At 59.5% G+C, this 18,192-nt stretch overlaps 1 protein-coding gene across 5 annotated transcripts in view; it reads right to left on the reverse strand.

Annotated features, from left to right (window-relative positions):
- Positions 1 to 1,165: 1,165 nt before the first annotated feature.
- The window catches only part of CTTN (cortactin), a 31,446-nt gene continuing 14,419 nt past the window's right edge, over positions 1,166 to 18,192 (reverse strand). For 2 of the 5 annotated variants that reach the window (XM_025879356.2, XM_073883336.1), the window contains exons 9-18: positions 16,645 to 16,755; positions 16,026 to 16,136; positions 15,092 to 15,202; positions 13,764 to 13,819; positions 11,229 to 11,298; positions 8,969 to 9,117; positions 6,522 to 6,611; positions 4,318 to 4,462; positions 3,503 to 3,574; positions 1,166 to 2,363 (exon numbers count right to left, since the gene is read on the reverse strand). In XM_025879356.2, the coding sequence (XP_025735141.1) occupies positions 2,227 to 2,363; positions 3,503 to 3,574; positions 4,318 to 4,462; positions 6,522 to 6,611; positions 8,969 to 9,117; positions 11,229 to 11,298; positions 13,764 to 13,819; positions 15,092 to 15,202; positions 16,026 to 16,136; positions 16,645 to 16,755 (1,052 nt within the window). In that variant the 3' untranslated portion in view covers positions 1,166 to 2,226. The remainder of the gene's footprint in view (positions 2,364 to 3,502; positions 3,575 to 4,317; positions 4,463 to 6,521; positions 6,612 to 8,968; positions 9,118 to 11,228; positions 11,299 to 13,763; positions 13,820 to 15,091; positions 15,203 to 16,025; positions 16,137 to 16,644; positions 16,756 to 18,192) is intronic. The other 3 variants (XM_073883337.1, XM_025879354.2, XM_025879355.2) reach the window with 3 other exon arrangements.

Genomic DNA, 18,192 nt, shown 5'->3' on the forward strand with positions numbered 1-18,192 from the left:
CAGCCCCAAGCGTGGCTGCCGACAGACCAGGACCGTGCTCGAGGACAAAGCCCTGGGGCACCCTGACGTTTAGAGGCCAGGAGAGAGCATCAGGACCACGAGGGCACAGGAGAACAGGGGTCCAGGAGCGGCTACGGAGGATGTTCCCAAGACACGTGTGGCAGAAGGGTAGGGGGCGTGAAGACAGGAATGAGGACAGCTCCAGGCCACCGGGGTCCCTGAGGGGGCGGCAGTGGGCAGCTGGACGGAGTGGGTGGGAGGTGGGAGACACAGCCACCAGATGGTGGAGGCAAGCCGACTGTTCACCGACAGATGGGTAAGGCGGGGCCCGTCTGCACGATGGACTGTCACAGCCGTAACCCGGAAGGACGCGCGGACGCCTGCCATAGCAGGGACGGACCTGGAGGACGTGATGCTGAGTGACACAGGCCAGCCACCAAACGACAGTTCCCGCAGGGTTCCACCCACAGGGGGTCCTGGCAGACCTGTGGCGGTGGCGCGTGACCCCCCAGCTCCCGTAAATGGAGGACGGCACGACCCTGGATTGTCCGTGATCCGCGCTGTCCTCCGTCTCTTCCAGGGACGGTGAGGGCGGCACGTCCGGAAGTCTCCACGCCCCGTCCCGCCACACAGACGTCCACGAGCAGAGGCCCGCCTACCCCCACGGCACCTGGGGAGCCAGGTCTGTGCACACGGCCCCCCCGCCGCCATGGCGGCGGGACCCCAACGCAGAACCCGTGACCGGGAGCGGACGACCACCCGGCTGGGCGGCCCAAACCGGCTCACGGAGTCCGTCGGTCCCACGACACCCACGCCAGCCTCCACATGCCCCACGTTCAGCGGCTGCTTCGAACCTCAGTGTACTGCACCCCAGAGAACAGTGCCTTCAGCCCCACTGTAACCACCTCGGGATTTACTGTGAGAACTCTTAATTCCAAAATGATTTTTAAACAGATGGGGTTTTCTATTTTGCTTGATATTCCTGTCTAAATAATATCAGAGTGTAAATACATTTCCCCTCATAAAAAGTGCCCTTTAAGGAGCATGCTTCTTAAAGAGGGAATCTTTAGTTTGTCTAAAGCTGATAAATCAAAGATCAAGGGTCAGGAAGCCAACTTCTAAGTGGAACAAAGTGACCAATACCAGAGGAACATCAGCAAGCAAATGGATCAAAAAAAGTTTATTTTGAATATTTAATTTAAAAAAAAATCATACCTATGATGTGTGCTACAGAAACTTAGATACAATAATTGCATATAAAACCCGACCTAATTGTGGTAAAGCAAGGATTATGCAGAAACGCACTTCAGGAAGTAGATGCTCATGTCCCCAACACCCGAGACACCGCGCCAGAATCTTCCGGAAAGGCTGCCCCGGACCGTTGCCAGCACTGACCTGGCCTCCCCGGCTCTCAAGAGGGTGATGTGCTCCCAGGCAGCGTCCACGGGGAGCATCCTGGGTGGGAGAACTCACTCTCTGCTTCACTCTTTAGCCAAGTCAATCGATCGCATCTGACTGTCAAATGCGTGGTATTTTGGCACAACAAACACGAGTGCCTTGGTGGAAAAAATGTTTCTGGCAGGGTACGACAGTGAAGGCGCCTGCCTTCCCGCGGCGGGGGGGCCATCCTCTGACCCAGCAGACACAGGGCTCAGCCGCAGGGGGCCGCCGGGGGCCGCCCGGGGAGGGCCGTGTGCGCAGCACCGGGTGACGCTGCTTCGGGGGCAGGAGCCGCGACAGGAGCGGCCCTCCTGGCGGCAGGTGTCAGGAGAGGGACAAGGGAGGGAGGGGAGAGAGCGCAGGTCTGGGGAAACACGAAGGCGCTCCCACCCGGAGCTAAGGCCGCCGCCCGCTGCACCCCTGCTCTCAGTCCCAGCCTGCCGTCAGCCCCCCCCCTGCTGGGGACAGTGACTCCCGCCCGACAGCGCAAGGCCGGTCCGAGCACAGGCAGCGTGTCAGGGGTCCCGACCGCCACCGGTGGGGCGAGGACAGCATGCACTCAGGACAGCCGAGGGTCCCTGAAGTGGCTCTGACAGTCAATTTGGCAGAAACGAAAATGCCTTAAATGCGTAAACTCGATTACCCAAGTCCTCCTAAGGCGTGTGATTACAACATATTAGCGAATTCTGTGGCATGAGCATTTCCAAAAGCGTCAGCAGAAGGATCACATATAAAAGCGGTTTGTACAGCAGCCTCCGATCCGGGCACCGGCCTCCCGCCGGGCACCTACGGCCGCAGCTCCACGTAGTTGGCCGGGAAGAGCCCGTACCTGCCCTTGCACAGCCCGCGCCACCAGCCGTCATCAATCATCTCTATGTTGGTGATGATGTCGTCGGGGTCGAAGGAGATTTCGTCGTCGCCCGCTAGGGGAGAGGGTGGAGAGACAGGAGGGTGACACTCTTGACACTGAGCCCGGCCGGTCTGCTGGAAGGGGCGCGCTCCAGCAGCCGCTGGCGGGGCTGGCGGCTCCCGGCTGGGCAGCAGAGCGAGCCCTCCCACAGAGCACGGCCTTCCTTCCGCTGCCCTGCCCTCCCCTCCCCCGCACACATCAGGCCCGAGCACGCGAGCCAGAGCCCATGCCCAGGCTCCCCGGCGCCAGGCTTCTCCCATTCTCCCACTGGAGAGCGTGCTTACAAGGCGCCAAGGAGAGCCTAGGAAGGAGCCCGAGGTCGCGGCTGGGGCGGCAAGTACAAGGGTAAATGTACCATGGTGTAAAAATTTACAGATACCCAATTTCACAAAAACCACACCCATGCCAACAAGTGTGTGGAAACAGGTGTAAGTAAACAGGAGGTGCACATGCTCTTCCTAGGGCAGGATGGAGGCACCACCAGCAGGGAGGGGGACGTGGGCATACCCCACCGGGGGCTGGCGGTGCACCTGGAGCTATGGCCGGCAGCCTGAAGACGCCCAGCATCTTGGGAGGACCACACAACAGCCCTCAGCAGCAGCAGGAGAAATGCTGGCCCGCACCCTGGACTGGGGGTGGTGGGGACACCGCAGTGCGGGACAGATGGAGGGGCCCGTCGTGTGCTCCGCGTGGTACACAGTGAAGAGCAGGAAGCTCTCCCGGGACCACCCTGTCCTTGGGGCAGGGCCTCGGGCGGGCCGCGGGTCACCCCAGGATGAGGCCATGGGGTGGATCAGAGACAACCGGTGCAAACGGGAGAAGAGGTGGCTGGGACAGCTGGTAAAAATGGCCCCTGCAGCAGACGTCACGGTGTCTCAGGGCTGACCCTCCCACTTGGAGGATGGAGCGTGCTTTGGGGTGGGCAGTGTCCTCGGTTCTGGGGAGTTCACACTGGGGCCTCTGGGGGGCCTGGGGCACCCCTGTGGCTAGGAGTAACCAAAGGTTCGAGGAGACATAGAGATGGCGGGGAAAATGGGAGTTTCCGTAACTTTGAGATTACTTCTTAAAAACTGTAATAACGCTCTGGGAGTCAAACTCCTAACAGCAGCATCAGCGGAGAACAAGCAGCAGGTAGGAATGTGGGTCCCTCACCGGCCTGGTAGTCATACAGGGCGACGGCCGTGATCCCAAGGTCATTTTCGTATTCGTCGTAGGTGTTTTCCTCTAAAAATAAACGGAGACAAGAGCTGAGGGTTAACCAAAGTGCCCCTTCGCCTTTCTCAGCCAGCCCCGCCTGGGGCACCGATCAGCAAGAGAAAGGAGTCCGGGTTTACGGAGCAAACCCGCCCCTTCCCAACGCGGACGCCAGCCGGGCCGTACGACGATCTGGGTGGGCACTGAGGCAACTTTCGGAGGACGGGCTGTTAAGCTGTACGTATTTGGTCCTCTGAGGAGGGGCCCCAGGCTGCCAACGCCTCACGTCGCACTCGGGGAAAAGCCAAGGCTCTGTCCTAGGCTGTGTTCTCGGATGGAGTCAGGCTCAATCTGCCCAAATATAGGGAAGGAAACCTCATCTTTGAAGATGAGAGACGGACTTGTGCGTTCATCCCACTGAAACACGTATAAAATGTTCCCATTTTATAGAAATCACCTTTAAGGACCTCAAGATGCTCTGTCTGCCTGGAGCTGGGCTCTGCCCCGAGCTGCTAGGGAGAGCAGCAGGGACCTCTTCCTTCACACCCCTCCCTGCCCGCCACCCCGCAGCAGCCGGGGCCCTTCCTGGAACGCTCACGGGAGGCCATTCTGAGCCCCGGGGGGAGAGGGTTCTGGCGCCCTCCCAGCGGGGGAGACGAGGACCCCACCAGCACAAGCAAGGGGGGGCGGGTCAGGCCACGGGGAGACGGACGCCACTTTCACAGAGGCGCAGAGACAGACAGGGATGTGGTGGGACGCCCCTCCCCCTGTACCTGCTTGATAGTGCCCGGGGGCCTCCGTGCCCTCGTAGACGGTGTCCGAGGCGTAGGCCAGGCCCTGCTGGCTGCCGGCGTCTTGGTAGTCGGCCGCCTCCATGCTGTACACGGGCTCGGGCTCGGCCTTGAATGAAGCCGCGTCCTGGGGAAGGGGAGGGTCAAGGAGACACTTCCTGTGGCCCACGCTGGGTCCCCAACACAGGACTCCTTCTTAGTTCCAGGGGGGTCGCAGCATGGACCCGCGGGTGAGGAGGCCCTGTCTGCTCACGGTCTGAGAACGCTCGGATTCTAATCGTGGCACAGCGCCGCTAAAAGGACCACATGCCGTCTCCTGCTGAGCAACCCCACCGTCACAGCCCCCGACACCCCAGAGTCCTGCGGCGACGAAACCACGCGGCCTGTGGGGAATAGCACCGCCCCGAGCCGTGCCTGCAGCTGAAACCCAGGGCCCGGGGCAGGTGGGCCCGTGAGTAAAGGCCCAGGCCGCCGAAGCTGCCCAAGGCGCCCAAGGACCCGCCGGCCCTCCTGTGCTTCTGCCGCGCGGCCTCGCAGCCCCACCCCCAGCCGGCGGGTTCGGGTCTGCCCACGTCCTCCGGGGGAAGGGGAGAGGGGCCGGTGCGCCATGCATGCGCAAACGCAGACACCCACAGGAAATCGACACCGGGCTGTTTACAGTTGTCGTGATTTCTGACTCTGGTAGAAGCAAGTGGCTTTAGTCCGTCCATCTTTCTGACCAGGGACCATCTGAAGGCACCGTCGGGGGCTCAGAGAGAGCAAGGGACACGCAGAAATGCCCCAGTAAGAACCAGCAGGGTCAGGCACTGGCTTTCGCTGGCAAAGGGCCATCGTGGCTCGGGCAGCCTGTGAGAGCCACTAGGGAGGCCACGGAGAGGGAACTCGGCATCCAGGCCAGGCACCAAGCCGCTCAAGGGACCAACCGCAAGAGAGCGACAGGCCCAGAGCCTTCTTTGGTCAAGTCTGTGCTGGATGTGCAGGGGACGCCCTGAGGGTTCGAGGCCAGGTCATGGTGTGGGAGCACCGTGCTGGCTGCCCCGCGGATCCCGAGCAGGTCGGGGGTGGGGGGGGGGGCCCCCGGCCCGCCCGGCGGCACCCTACTCCCTATCCTCTCGAATCAGCAGCGCTGTCCCCGGCACATCACGTGGTTCTGGCTGGGCCGCCGGTCACAGGACCCACCTGCCCTCCCACTAGGGACAGCAAGTCACTCCAGCCTTCTCCAAGGACCAACTCCTCAGTGACCGGCCCAGCAGTGCAACAGGACAAGGGGAGATGGCTCAAGGCCCCTCTTGCCACTGGGCCACGAGCCCCAAGGCCACGCCACAGCGCCCGTGAGTCCAGGAGGGCACAGCCACCACGAGGGGGCAGCAGCTCACAGAGGGCCCTGGTGGCACTGTGCCTATGCCACCGAGACCCAGGCTTGCTGCCCAGAGCTGCCCGGCTCATGAGCTACCGGACACCTCACCCCTGCAAGTGTCACCAAAGCTGAGGCAGCTTCTGTTCCTCACAAGCCAGGCCTCTGAGCATGTCCCGGTGAGAGAGGCGGGCAGGGGACCCAGGGCAGTGGCCAGGGCAGAGGGGACGAGACACAGGGCTCGGCCAGGTGTGGTCACAGGGGCAGCGGCAGAGAGCCGCGATGGAACGGGGGACAGTGAGGCGGGCAGCCCAGTAACTCGGAGCCCAGGAGAGAAGACAGGTGTGAGGGACGCGAGCGGGCGGTCACGAGGCGCCGAGGACGGGAATGAGGGTTACGGACCAAGGACAGTCGCCGGGGAACACTGCGTTCGAGAGGGACTGAGGGAAGGAGAGCTGCGGAGGGCGGCTCATGTGGAAGGACGGCAGCTGGGTGCCGGGAAATGGGTCTCCAGAAGGGAGCGGGGTCAGTGTCAAGTGCTGCAGAGAGCAATCGAGATGAACTAGAAATCATCGACGCAGCACCGGGAGCCCCGCCCGGGAGGCAGGAAGGCCAGCGGGGGCGGCCGCACACACAGACAGGCTGGACGTGCGGCACGTGCCCCCAGCGCTCACGAGGGCTCCTCCCCAGGCCGTCCCCTCGGGGGGGGGGGGGCCACCAAGCAGAATGGGGTAGGGGACCCCTCCATGCACGGTGACATGGACCTGGGAAGGATGCGTTCGGGGGGGGGGGGGGAGTCAGACTCATTTGCACACTGAACGAAAACACCAACCTCATAGACGGGGCTTGGGGGCGGTCTCTCCTGAGCCGGCTGAGGAGTCGGGGAGGCTGGGGGCGTTGGCTTCTGGGCTTGGGCTTGCTCCTGTAATTGAAACGCAAACGCCGGTCAGAAGACTACCAGAAAAAGGTCCACCCAGGCTTACGTGACCGCGCTCACTGCCAGAGCAGAGCGTGGGGAGTACGAAGCATGGAGACTCAACACCCACAACCGTAAGGACAAGGTGAAGTGAAGGTCATGCATCATCAATACCCAGGACGTCAGGGGCCCCCGGTCCTCCTGCTGCAAACCACAGGGGGCAGGCAGGCTGCCATCCTGTACCTGGTCCAGACCTCGGATAGGTGACCAGACGAGGACCTTGAGGTTCCGAGCTGCCGCTGTTGGGACTGAGATTTCTGGGGACCTACAAATGGGGTGTGTTCTGCACGTGGGACATATAGGAATCTTTGGGGGCCAGAGTGTGGGCTGTAGTGGACAGAAAAATGGCATCTCAAAGACACGGACACCCCAGCCCCCAGATCCCGGGAGGAGGCGACCTCACAAGGCCAAAGGCACTGACGATGGAAGCAATTACGGACGGGAGGTGGGAGACAATCAATCCCAGGTTCCCCGGGTGGGCCCGACATAACCACAGGGATGGTTCTAGACGGAGGCAGGCATGTGAACGACCCACCAGAAGAGATCACCACAGAGACAGAGGCTGGAAGGGGCCCCGAGCCTGGGAACGCGGGCGCCTCTAGAAGCCGGAAAAGGCCAGCAAACGGGTCTCCTCTGGAGCCTCCAGAGCCGTGAGAGGGTCCACGTGTGTTGCTCTGAAGGAGAGTCTGGGATCGTGTGGGATGGCAGCCCCAGAAAACCTGTGCGGACAGCCTGGCATCACAGCGGAAGAGACAGGCCCGCGAGGGGCCCGCACCAGGACGGGGCGGAAGCAGGACCTGAACCTTCCCCGGCCTCTGCCCCGCCGGGCTGCCAGTGGGACAGTCAGGTTCACAGGCTGCCTGGAGCCAGCCCCAGCTCAAACACCCAGGCCCGGGCGTGTTCCCGTGCAGGGGTCCTGTCCGGGCTGGCTCCGCATGCATGGCCCGAGACCCGGGCTGCCACTCGCACCTGAGCTGCCGCACGAGGGTCTGGGACGGCCCCTCTCACAGCTGCTGGCCACAGAGAATAATTCTCACGGCGAGCTAGCAGGACCCGAGAGTCAAGCACGTGTGGATTCGTGCTCAAGTACCGCCGCCAGGAGCGCCCCACGGCCCAGAGGACTCTGGAGTGAGGACTGAGCGGGGAGGGCTCCCGGGGGCCAGCAGAGGCGAGGGGTAGGGGCTGAGGTGGAGGACAACACGGCAGAAGGGACAGCAAGACAAGGGAAAGCAAAGGCGCCAGACAGAACCACAGTGACAGGCGCCTGCAAGCCGCCCGCTCGTCCTGCGCCGTCCAGATGCTGACGGGACTAGAAGTCACGGCGCGCAGGCAGAAAGTGAGGAAGGCAATAATTACTCGATGAGACCGAGCTGTGGGGAAAAACGCCTTGTAGTCTGTATATCCCTGCACCGAACAACCAACAAAACTTAACTTGCGAGCTCCTTACTTGGGAAGTTTCTAGCAATCACGGAATTAACAAGACGTAATTACACAAACTGGCTCTTCCTCGGCGTGTGACGGAACCACCTTCGGGGCGTATTTAGTTCATGTCTCTGGTGCCCACGGCACGTTCATTTCCTCAGTCCCCCGTTCCCTCTCGATGGGGGTCCTCAGAGCCCTAACTACTGATTTTGGGGGGGGGGGACGTCTATGGAACGGAACAAAGCTTTCCGGTTTACAAAAGAACTTCATGTGCTTTATCTCTGATTCCGCTCCACGACTACCCGGGAGCGCGGCAGTGGGTTCTTCCGTCCCTGGCCCACAGGAGAAGGCGAGGCTGCAGCAGAGAGCCCCAGACACAGGCGGCCTGCTCAGCAGGTGGCAACCAGAGCCACGGACATCCAGGCCTGGGGGGGAGGCCGAGGAAGGGACACGCCCAAGTGCTCCCGCTCTCCTCCGGCAGCCCCCGTGCCTGCCTCCTCGGGCGGACAGGAGGCCAAAGACGCGCGCACACAACAGATGCAGGTGCAGAAAGACGCGAGGGTCGAAAAAGAAAGCAGAGAGCGGCTCTGCTCCTTCACAGGGAGTTCCCTCTGTACTCTCGGCCTTCTCCCCAGGAGGAAGGGGCTTCCAGAAGGCCACAGGTCAGAACGGAGACCGCCAGGCACGCGTGGGGCCCGGGGCTCCGCGGAGGGAGACTCTCGGGAGGCGGGCGGGCACGGGAGCAGCACCGGCTAGTACCTGGCGGGCAAAGGCCCCGCCATGCGTGTGGCTGACAGTTACAGTTCCTAAGAGCAAAGCCTCGAACTAGGCTTCCAACGTCTTCCGCGGAGAACCGTCCGGGCCACGGGCCCCACACTCACATGCAGCTGCCTCCGGGCCTCCTGCTGTTCCTGTCGCTCCTTGGCGAGCCTCTGGGCTCTCTCGGCCTCCGCCTTCCGCCTGTCCTCCTGCTCCTTCTCCTTTGCCAGGTTTTCAAAGTTCGCTCTAATGTTGCTTGTTCTGCTGTTCACTACAGAGGGGAGGAGAGATGCACGCTGGTCAGAGCGGCAGTGTGTCCCCCCAGTCACGGCCCCGCGCCAGGGCGGCCCGCCCCATGGGAGCCAGCGTCGCGGGCAGCCGTCCCCCAGCGGCCGGCTCAGCCTGCCCGTCCCAGACCGGCCTCGGCGCCTCCACCTCCAGCGCGCCCTGGAGGACTGCCAGACGGCGGGAGCCTGGTATCTGTAGTATTTCACACGCCCAACGGCCCTGGATTCTCACCAGCACACACTCAGGAAGGCAGAAATACATTTTCCCTAACAATGCCCTCGATGACACCGTACAAAGCACTGATGTTGTGTAAATCTCAAGCCCGGCCTGTACATCTGCCAATCCCCTGTGGGGGGTGGGAGGGGGCCACAGAAGCAAATTCTGCGCCCGTCTCGAGAAAAATCATTTGTGCGCTAAGCTGCAAGTTGCGCTGATTCTTCATGGAACATCATTTTGCCCTGAAACAACTGACAAAGTACGGGTGTGCATCTTTGGTATTTGGCAGATGTTCTCTCTAAAATGAATCAACTCAGTCTACCATGTCAAGAAAAACGGCAGTATCGGGTGCCCGGGTGGCTCAGATGGTTAAGCGTCTGCCTTCAGCTCAGGTCATAATCCCAGGGTCCTGGGATCGAGTCCCGCATGGGGCTCCCCGCTCAGCGAGGAGCCTGCTTCTCCCTCTCCCTCTGCCTCTCTCTCTGACTCTCAGAAATAAATAAATCAAAAAAACACTAAAAAAAAAAACAAAAAAAAACACGACACTATCTACCGTCAATGGGAAAATTCAAGCTTTCAAGAAAAATCAGAATGGTTGAAAACCTGTATCTGCTCCGAGCACGACAACTTCCCAGTTCCATTAAGGACTCTGGTAAGACTGATGATGATGTGAATGAACGTCAATGGGGAGACTACAGAATGAAAAACGCAACACTGGGAAGTCGGCTAACTCAACGGTCTAGTACTCTGCAAACGTCCAATGCGTGTTCCAGAAGCATGTGGCAGCCTGAGAGAGAGAGGACCGCTGGGAGCACCAGGAAACCACGGCCCGTCCCAGTGCAGGGTCGTGAAGGAGCAGCCGCAGCTAGGGTAACGCCCTTCTCTTTTCTAACAGCGTACCTGGGGGAGTCCAGAGCTCCTTCCTAAACATCCTTTACCACAACAGATCGAATGCAGAAGCAGCTTAAGAATAAAGGTCTTTGAGAGAGGAGATTTACAGACACTCAAAGCAATGCCACGCTTCTGCGTGTGTTTTGTTTCAAAAATGTGGTTATTTTTTCCATAAATAGTATTATGACGTTAACGTGATGTTTCCTTGTTTTTAAGTGCATTAGTAAAATCTTAAATTCTTGTGTTTTAATCCCACTACAGCAAAGATCAAGAGACAAAAGCCCCACAAACGATCCCTATGAGTGTCAGAGTGTCCCGAGACCCCCAAGTCTGGGAACCGCTGACCTGGGGCATCCACAGGAAACAATGGGGACGCTCTGCCTCCTACCGTCCATTTACCACTTTCTATACATTTCCCCCAACTCAGCAATGCTCCTCAGGGTGTGGCCATGCGGCTGAAACGGGTGGAGGGCACCTTTTCTGGTGGCAGCCAGCTCTGAAGACAGGCTGGGAGCAGCCTGGCGCAGGGCCCAGAGAGAGAGAAAAGGCGAGAGTGTCTACTTCAGCTTCTGCACAAGCGAGCAACACGGTCCTCACATCACAGCCGCGGCCGACCGGCCAGCCAGGGGCATCTGCACGCGCGAGAACCTCCCAGAACCTGGTCCCTGGCAGTGAGGGGGGACCCCTGCAGATGGGGACCCCGGCAGCCTGCAGAGCGGCTGGCCCTGCTCTGCTTTGGGAGGCACCCCCCCACACACAGACCCCCACTGGCAGAGCGCTGCAACACGCTGCGTGCAAAAGGAGCCTCCGAGCATCCGCGGGGACACGCAGGCCTTCCGTCAAGGCACAGCCAAACCCCCTCCCCAGGTGAGCAGAACAAGAGCGCTCTCCCTCGCTCCCAGCCCACGCTGTGCCCACGACGGGAACACCCACGGTGTGGAAGTTCATCCTGGGAAAACCGCGGCACTGGGGTCGGCCACGACTTACCCGCCTCAACGGGGACGGTCTTCTGATAAGCAGGGGCCACCTGGGCAACATCCTCGAACGTGGAAGCGTTCTACCAAGACAGAAGCGGGGAAATCAGGGGAGCGCCTTCCTTCCTCCTCACAGCCTGCAAGGGTTTCTACCTCACCCGAATGTGGGAGCCTGCCCTGCAGCTTCCAAAAGAGCCAAGAATGCCCAGAGGTCTCACCTCCGCCTCTCTGCCCACACACGAGGGCAACAGGGCGGTTAAGACTACCCCGTGTGATGCTGCACCGGAGGGGACGTGTCGTCACGCATCTGCCCAGACCCACACAACGTACGACACCAAGAGCAAAGCCTGACATCATCTAAGGACACTGCGCGATGAACACGTGTCCGCACAGGCTCCTGGGCTGTAACAAGCGCATCCCCCTGGGGGGGGGGGGCGGTGCTGGTAACTGGTAGTAGGAGGGGCTGTGCACGAGGGAAAGCAGGGGTGTATGGGAAACCTGTTGCTTTGTCCCATATCTGCTAAAACTGCTCTGACCCCTCCCCACCAAAATACATATCGGCATTCGTGCAGTCATAACCCGACGATGTGCTCAAGCTCCCCCACCCTCCCTGGCCACCGAGAGAAGCTTGCGTGTTTGCGGGGACCCCGATGCCTCTGCTCTGCCAGGGACAACACCCTGGGTCACGCTGGAACCTCACGGGGCCTGATGCGCGAGATCCCCGCTTTCTGTTCTGTAGGGGACCCAACTCTGTCACAGCAAAGGGGCAGTGATGACCGTCCATCCAGGTGGACTCAGACGCACACAGACAGGCTCACAGGCGCCCCCCACCCCGCCCCCCCCGGCCATCCTCAGTTTCCCCGTGAGTAAACACCTCCTGGAGAAACACGTTTGGGACCCTGGACACGGCTGCTTTTCTGCCACAAAGAACAAGGAAGAAGGGGCCCAAAGGAGGCGAGCAGCTGAAGCTCACCCACCACGTGAAGCTGAGGGTGAGCAGCTGCTCTGAGGGGTGCAGCATGGGCGGCACAGGGGACGTGACCCAGCCCGCTGCCCCCCGTTCCCCACCTGCCCTTCCAACCCAGCGGCATCCAGTCCTGGCGCCTGCACACCCAGGGGTCACTGAGCCATCCCTGCCTCACCTCCAAGTGCAGCTGCTGGGCCGCCCTCAACAAACCCTCTGCCTCTTCCCAGATGCCCGCCCAAACTGCCATGTCTGCCACGCCTCTTTCCAGAACGGTCTCGGACGCCCACTCCCGCAGCCTGGAGCGAAGAGGGTGTCTGCAGCCTCCGGATGGCCCCCTGCTGCTCGAGGGGTGACCGCCCCGTCCAGCCAGTTCTCCAGCATGCTGTGCCGCTTGAGGTCGTCTCTGCCACCACCCTGGGGGCTTCTGTCCCAGCTGTGCTGTCTCCCCAACACCACGACCCCCCTCCTCCTTCCTGACCAGAACCCTCTCCTGCTGCTACCCCCCAACACGAACCCTGCTCCGTCCCCTGGTCCAGCCTGCAGGACACCTCTCCCCCATTTCCATCACCCCCAGGGACCACTGCAGACCCAAGTCCCAGGGACCCACCTCTCTCAGGGACAACCTCATGTCACCGCCTGGCTCTGACCCCTTGCGCACATTGACGGGAACCCGGGTCGTCCCCACCCCGTTCCAAGTCTGTGCCCTGCCACTCATTCCCGGGGCCCACACACGGTCACGTGGCGGGGTTCCCCGGGTAACGATGTCTGTGTGGCCAGCTGTGAGGCCCACGGAGCAGGACTGCAGGAGGACCAGCCCCGTCATCAGTGACCAGGGGCCAGGCCCAGGACTGGGCAGGACGGCCTGACTTCGTTCAGCTGAACTAAGGGGACGGAGCCGCTCCCAGTCCCCAGCGTGGAGCTCGTAGGCCCACCACGCTGACGTAGCCGGGCTGCAAGCTACAACAGCCATCCGACAAGTGCTTACGACCGACCCGCTGAGGCTCTGAAGCTGTCGGAAGGGACAAAGTCCCCGGCAAGAGGAACGGGGAATCCCAAAGGGACGCTGTAGGAGGTGGCCCAGCACTCAGGCCCTGACTCTAGACACTGTGCTGTGCGCCTTCCGCAGGAGGCCAACGTTCCGGGTCTGCGTGCTCCAACGTGGAGCCAGCACTCACGCGTGGCCGTGAGCTCTTCTTCCGTGGCCCGTGTGACCAAGGAACCCAATTTCCAATTTGGTTTACTACTAAGCTGAATTCAGAGAGCCACACGCTCTTGGGCCTGTCATGTTGGCCTAGAGTTTAAATGGCCGGGTTCCAACGGTGGTCCGGCCACACGCCCGGCTATAAAACCGGTAGGGAGAGTATCTGCCTCACGGAGCGGCCGTGTGCAGCGCAAGACAGGACACCCCTGGCACGTGAGGCGAGGCCTGGCACACAGGAAGCACCACTCCAGGGTCTGTCCTTCTGAACACGTGAGCCAACACCCACCGGAGACCATCCCTGGAGCAGCACACAGCAAGAGCTCCGTAAATTCCCCAACCTATCCACAGAAAATACTCGGCCCTGGATTGGAAATACTCACCTTGTCCATCCGATCCTTCTGCACCCCGTATTTTCCGCCGAATCCTTTGGAGTAGTCTGAAATGTGGCACAAGACAACACTTACTCTGAGGTCGAGGACCAGCAGAGTGCGGCCAGCAGAGGCATGCAGACAGAACCAGAAACAGCCCAAGAAAACGCACCCAGCGCGGAAAGAAACGAGAACAGCCAAACAGTGAGTCTTCACTTGCAAGGCTGTTTTGTCTGTACCAATGGTACTCAGGAACCAGGCAGGCGCGCGGCAGAAAAGAGGCGTGCGCATGCTTTCCCGCATTCCCCAGGGCACAGAAGGGCTGCCGGGCGAGGGCCGGAGGCAGTGAGAGCAAGGGGACCGCAGCACGGGCTGGGGAGCGCACTGCTTCAAGAGCACAGTCTTCCGCCGGCTATGGCTGACCGGCCGCACCCCTTCCTGCGCCCTGCTCCGCTGAGCGCTACAAGGAGGCTCAACCGAAGGCTTCTCTTGCTTTTTGAAAGAAAAACAATTCCACGGGGAAATTCTACCGGCAGAATACTTATGTCCCGCAACACAGATCTACGTGACCGTCACGCCGTCGTGCAGCCCTGGTGCTACGGGAGAGAGCCGAGGCCATCCCCGTGCCATCTGCCGGACAGACCCGAGTGCACGCTCCTGCCCCGCCGGGACCCTGGCACCGGACGCCTGAACTCTGCCCCCGGAACTCAGGCCAAGTTTGGACGGTAACTAAAGAAGGACAAATGCACTGGCCAGAGTCCCAGTATCTCCATCTAAGGCTTCCCCGTTTCTTTTCAGTTTTGAGCACGTACTGTTGGCTCTGTGTGAAGAACTTATACGTAGATGGTGTCCCCCAAAAAACAAAAACAAAAACAAACAGAAAACATCCCCACCCCAGCCAAAGACACCACCACAAGGGAAACACAGAAACCACACAGAACACGCCGGCCCCGGGCCCCTCGCTGCCACCTTGCCTCTGGCTGAAGGCTCGGGACCAGGAGGAACCAAACAGCTCACTGCGTGACTCCCAGCAGTCACGGTCAGCAGCAAGAGCTCTTGGAGAAGGCTGCTGGGCACCCCGCCCCACCCCTAGTCATGTTACGGGGTTAGGAGGACATTACCCTGCAAACTACTCATCTTACCAAACACAAAGTTCTAAGGGGCAGAGGGGCAGAAAGGGGTGCAAGTCAGAATCACCCCAGCGTAAAACTGGGTTGAGAACACCCACGTGCCCCTGACAAGGGACAGCGGCTAACTCGGAAGGCTGAGCCCCTGAAGTCTGTGCTAGAGGTGGCTGCACCGGAAGGGGAGGCGGGGGCGGGGCTGGTGAGCAACTATGCCTTGCTGGGACTCGTGCTTGGCCAGTCTCTCCTTGTAATCAAACCCCACAGCACAGGAGTCCTGCCTCTCGGACTGAACACCAAATCTGCCTCCAAAACCAGCCTTATAATCTGAAAATCCACCAGCAACAGTGGAGAAAACCGAGAGAGGAAACACAGTTTGGTTAGAATCGTATTAGCAAGTGCAAGCATCAAACACATTGTTCAGAAAGCAGGGCTCTACAGAGTGCAGGGGCTTGGAGCCGGCTCCCGGGCTCACGAAGAGGCCAAAGTCAGCTCCGAGGTTACGGGACACACTGAAACTCGAAACACTTCAGCCAAGATCTGAAAATAGGTTAGGGACTGCATCTGAAATAATTCAGAAAAGGCACTCCATGCTTTGAGGTTTCCTTCTGGGGTCCTACCCGCGCTGCAGACATGAGAATGCATCTCTGTGCGTGTGGAGAGAGAGAACACGTTGTACTCAAGTATCACAGGGTCCCGCGGGTCGGCCCCACTTCCCAGGGTGCTGGCTGCAAGGGCGGGTGCGAAGCCGGGGCACACGCAACGGGGCCTCCACCCCACCCTGCAGCCTAGGTCCCAGGGACGGTGTTCGTTCTGACGAGAACACGCTTCCTTGCGGAGGCAGCGCCCCGCGGCACACTCTACCAACGGGAATGCACACGCGGGCAGACAGCAGCGTTCCCAGGATGCTCCGGGAGCACAGGCGGGCACGGTGTCCCCTTATCAGCAGCTCCCGGGGGGCGAAGGGGGGCTCACTGCTACGCTAGCTGGGGAGCATTTCAAAAATGTGGCAAGCACAGGACAGCCCCAAACGGTGGAGAGAAAAATGACACACGACAGAAATGTAGCAAAAACGTAGCACACTGATGGACCTGTGGACGGAAACAAACTTCTGGAATGATCTCGGGAGGAGGAGGCATAATAAATGTACCTTTCTGGGATTCGTGCAGTTGCAGTTTCTCCTGGTGATCCCAGCCAAGGGCACATTTGTCTTGTCTGTCTCTCTGTACACCGAATTTTCCTCCAAACCCTTTCACGTAGTCTACACGCACAAGAAAAGGCCACAATCTAGCGTTAGTGGGGAGCCCGGGCAGTGTGTTCCTGATACGGTGAGACCCACATAACCTGCTAAACCCGTCCTCTCTCTTCCTGCAGGAAGAAGGCCTCGCCGACTGTGTCTGAAAAGCAGCCTGATCTGTGCTCTCAGCACCATGAGCACACAAAGGACCCCGCGTACGAAGCTCCAAGGCACGCAGCCTAAAGCAGCCCCCACGAGCCACCACTATCTCCCCGTTTACAACACAGACGTGCGACACACGGCCATTAGTACGGACAACTGCTGGGGCGCCAGGGCCAAAGACGCGTCAGGATATGGTTTCTTCATTTAACAGCTGCGCTTGTGGACTTGCTATATTTCAACCTGCGGTATTTAATTAAAGAGAGGCATCTACTTTAGGGGTTCCCAGTTCCCACACTTTCCCTTTCTGTTCTGGCCAACACTCGTCATGCTACCAGCTGCCGGCGAGAGGAGAGGAGAAAATGGAAGGCACCTCTCTGTGACTGGTGCTTCTCCGTCCTGCCCTGGTACTCGAAGCCCACGGCGCTCTTGTCGACCTTGTCCTTGTCGATGCCATACTTGCCGCCGAAGCCCTTGGAGTAATCTGCGAACAAGAGAAGTAGTGTTTATAGAGCAGCAACACAATCGGGGAGCTGATCTGAGACAGTACTCTTACCACCCACTTAAAAACAAAACAATACAAACCAAAAGTCTTTCAGGCACACTGTAAGATCACTAATACGGGAAACACTGGGAAGTGTTATTTGTATATGTAACAACAGAAATGTGAAGAGAGGCCAGTATAACGGATTTTGACAATTGTCTTATCTTTCCTGCATTCCAAAGGAGATCACGAAATAAACGTGTTAGATGTTGGCAGGGATGCGGAGAAAGGGGAACCCTCCTCCACTGCTGGTGGGAACGCAAGCTGGTGCAGCCACTCGGAAAACATTTCCTCAGAAAGTTGAAAACAGAGCTACCCTACGACCCAGCAATTGCACTACTGGGTATTTACCCCAAAGATCCAAATGTAGGGATCCGAAGGGGCACCTGCACCCCAATGTTCACAGCAGCAACGTCCACAATAGTCAAACTGCGGAAAGAGCCCAGATGTCCACCGACAGATGAGTGGGTAAAGAAGAGGTGGTTCATATACACAAGGAGGTATCACTCAACCATCAAAAAATGAAATCTTGCCATTTACGAGGACCCGGAGGTAACTGGAGGACACTGCGCTAGGTGAAATAAGTCAGTCAGATAAAGACAACAGTCACATGATCTCACTCACATGTGGAATTTAAGAAACAAAACAGAGGACGCTAGAAGGGAGGGAAAGATAAAACGAGACCAGAGAGGGAGACAAACCGGAGGAGACTCCTCACTCCAGGAAACACGAGGGCTGCTGGAGGGGAGGCGGCTGGGGGGCTGGGGTAACTGGGTGACGGGCCTTAAGGAGGGCAGGAGAGGTACTGAGCATTGGGTGTGATATGCAACCGATGAATCACTGAACTCCACCTCTGGAACCAGTAATATACTGTGTGTCAATTAACTGAATTTAAATTTAAAAAAAATAAAAAGGAAAGAAAGACGTGTGTTATGAAGCTTCTGAGAGTGAGATGAGCCCCGGAGCCGTAGCGGCCAGCTTTCACGAGGTCGCTCTGCCTCACCAACTAAAGCCAGCAGAAAGATACACACGGAGCAGCTTCCAGAAACACCACCACTTCTACCCAAAGCGACGTCACTGACATACGTATCTCGACACTTAAGCACGGCTCCCCCAGGGCCACTCTCAGAACAGACCGCCAAGATCAGAGCCTCAGGGGGAGGCCTGGGCTGCAGAGGAACCTTGTCTACCCCACAGGCTCTGCCTTCCGCTCCCCGACTTCCCAGAGGCAGCTTTAATTCCTCTTCACAGGCTCGTAGGAGAGAAGGTCCGACAGCACTGCGCGGATCCGAGAGCAGGCCCCGATTCGCAGGCTGCGTGCCATACCGGGCAGCGGAGGACAGGCTTGCCCCGAGTGGACAGAGGAGGCTGAGTCGA

This window comes from Callorhinus ursinus, unplaced genomic scaffold (genome assembly GCF_003265705.2).
Source record: "Callorhinus ursinus isolate GAN/ISIS: 27379988/994484 unplaced genomic scaffold, GSC_fseal_2.0 scaffold51, whole genome shotgun sequence".
NCBI lineage: Eukaryota > Metazoa > Chordata > Mammalia > Carnivora > Otariidae > Callorhinus > Callorhinus ursinus.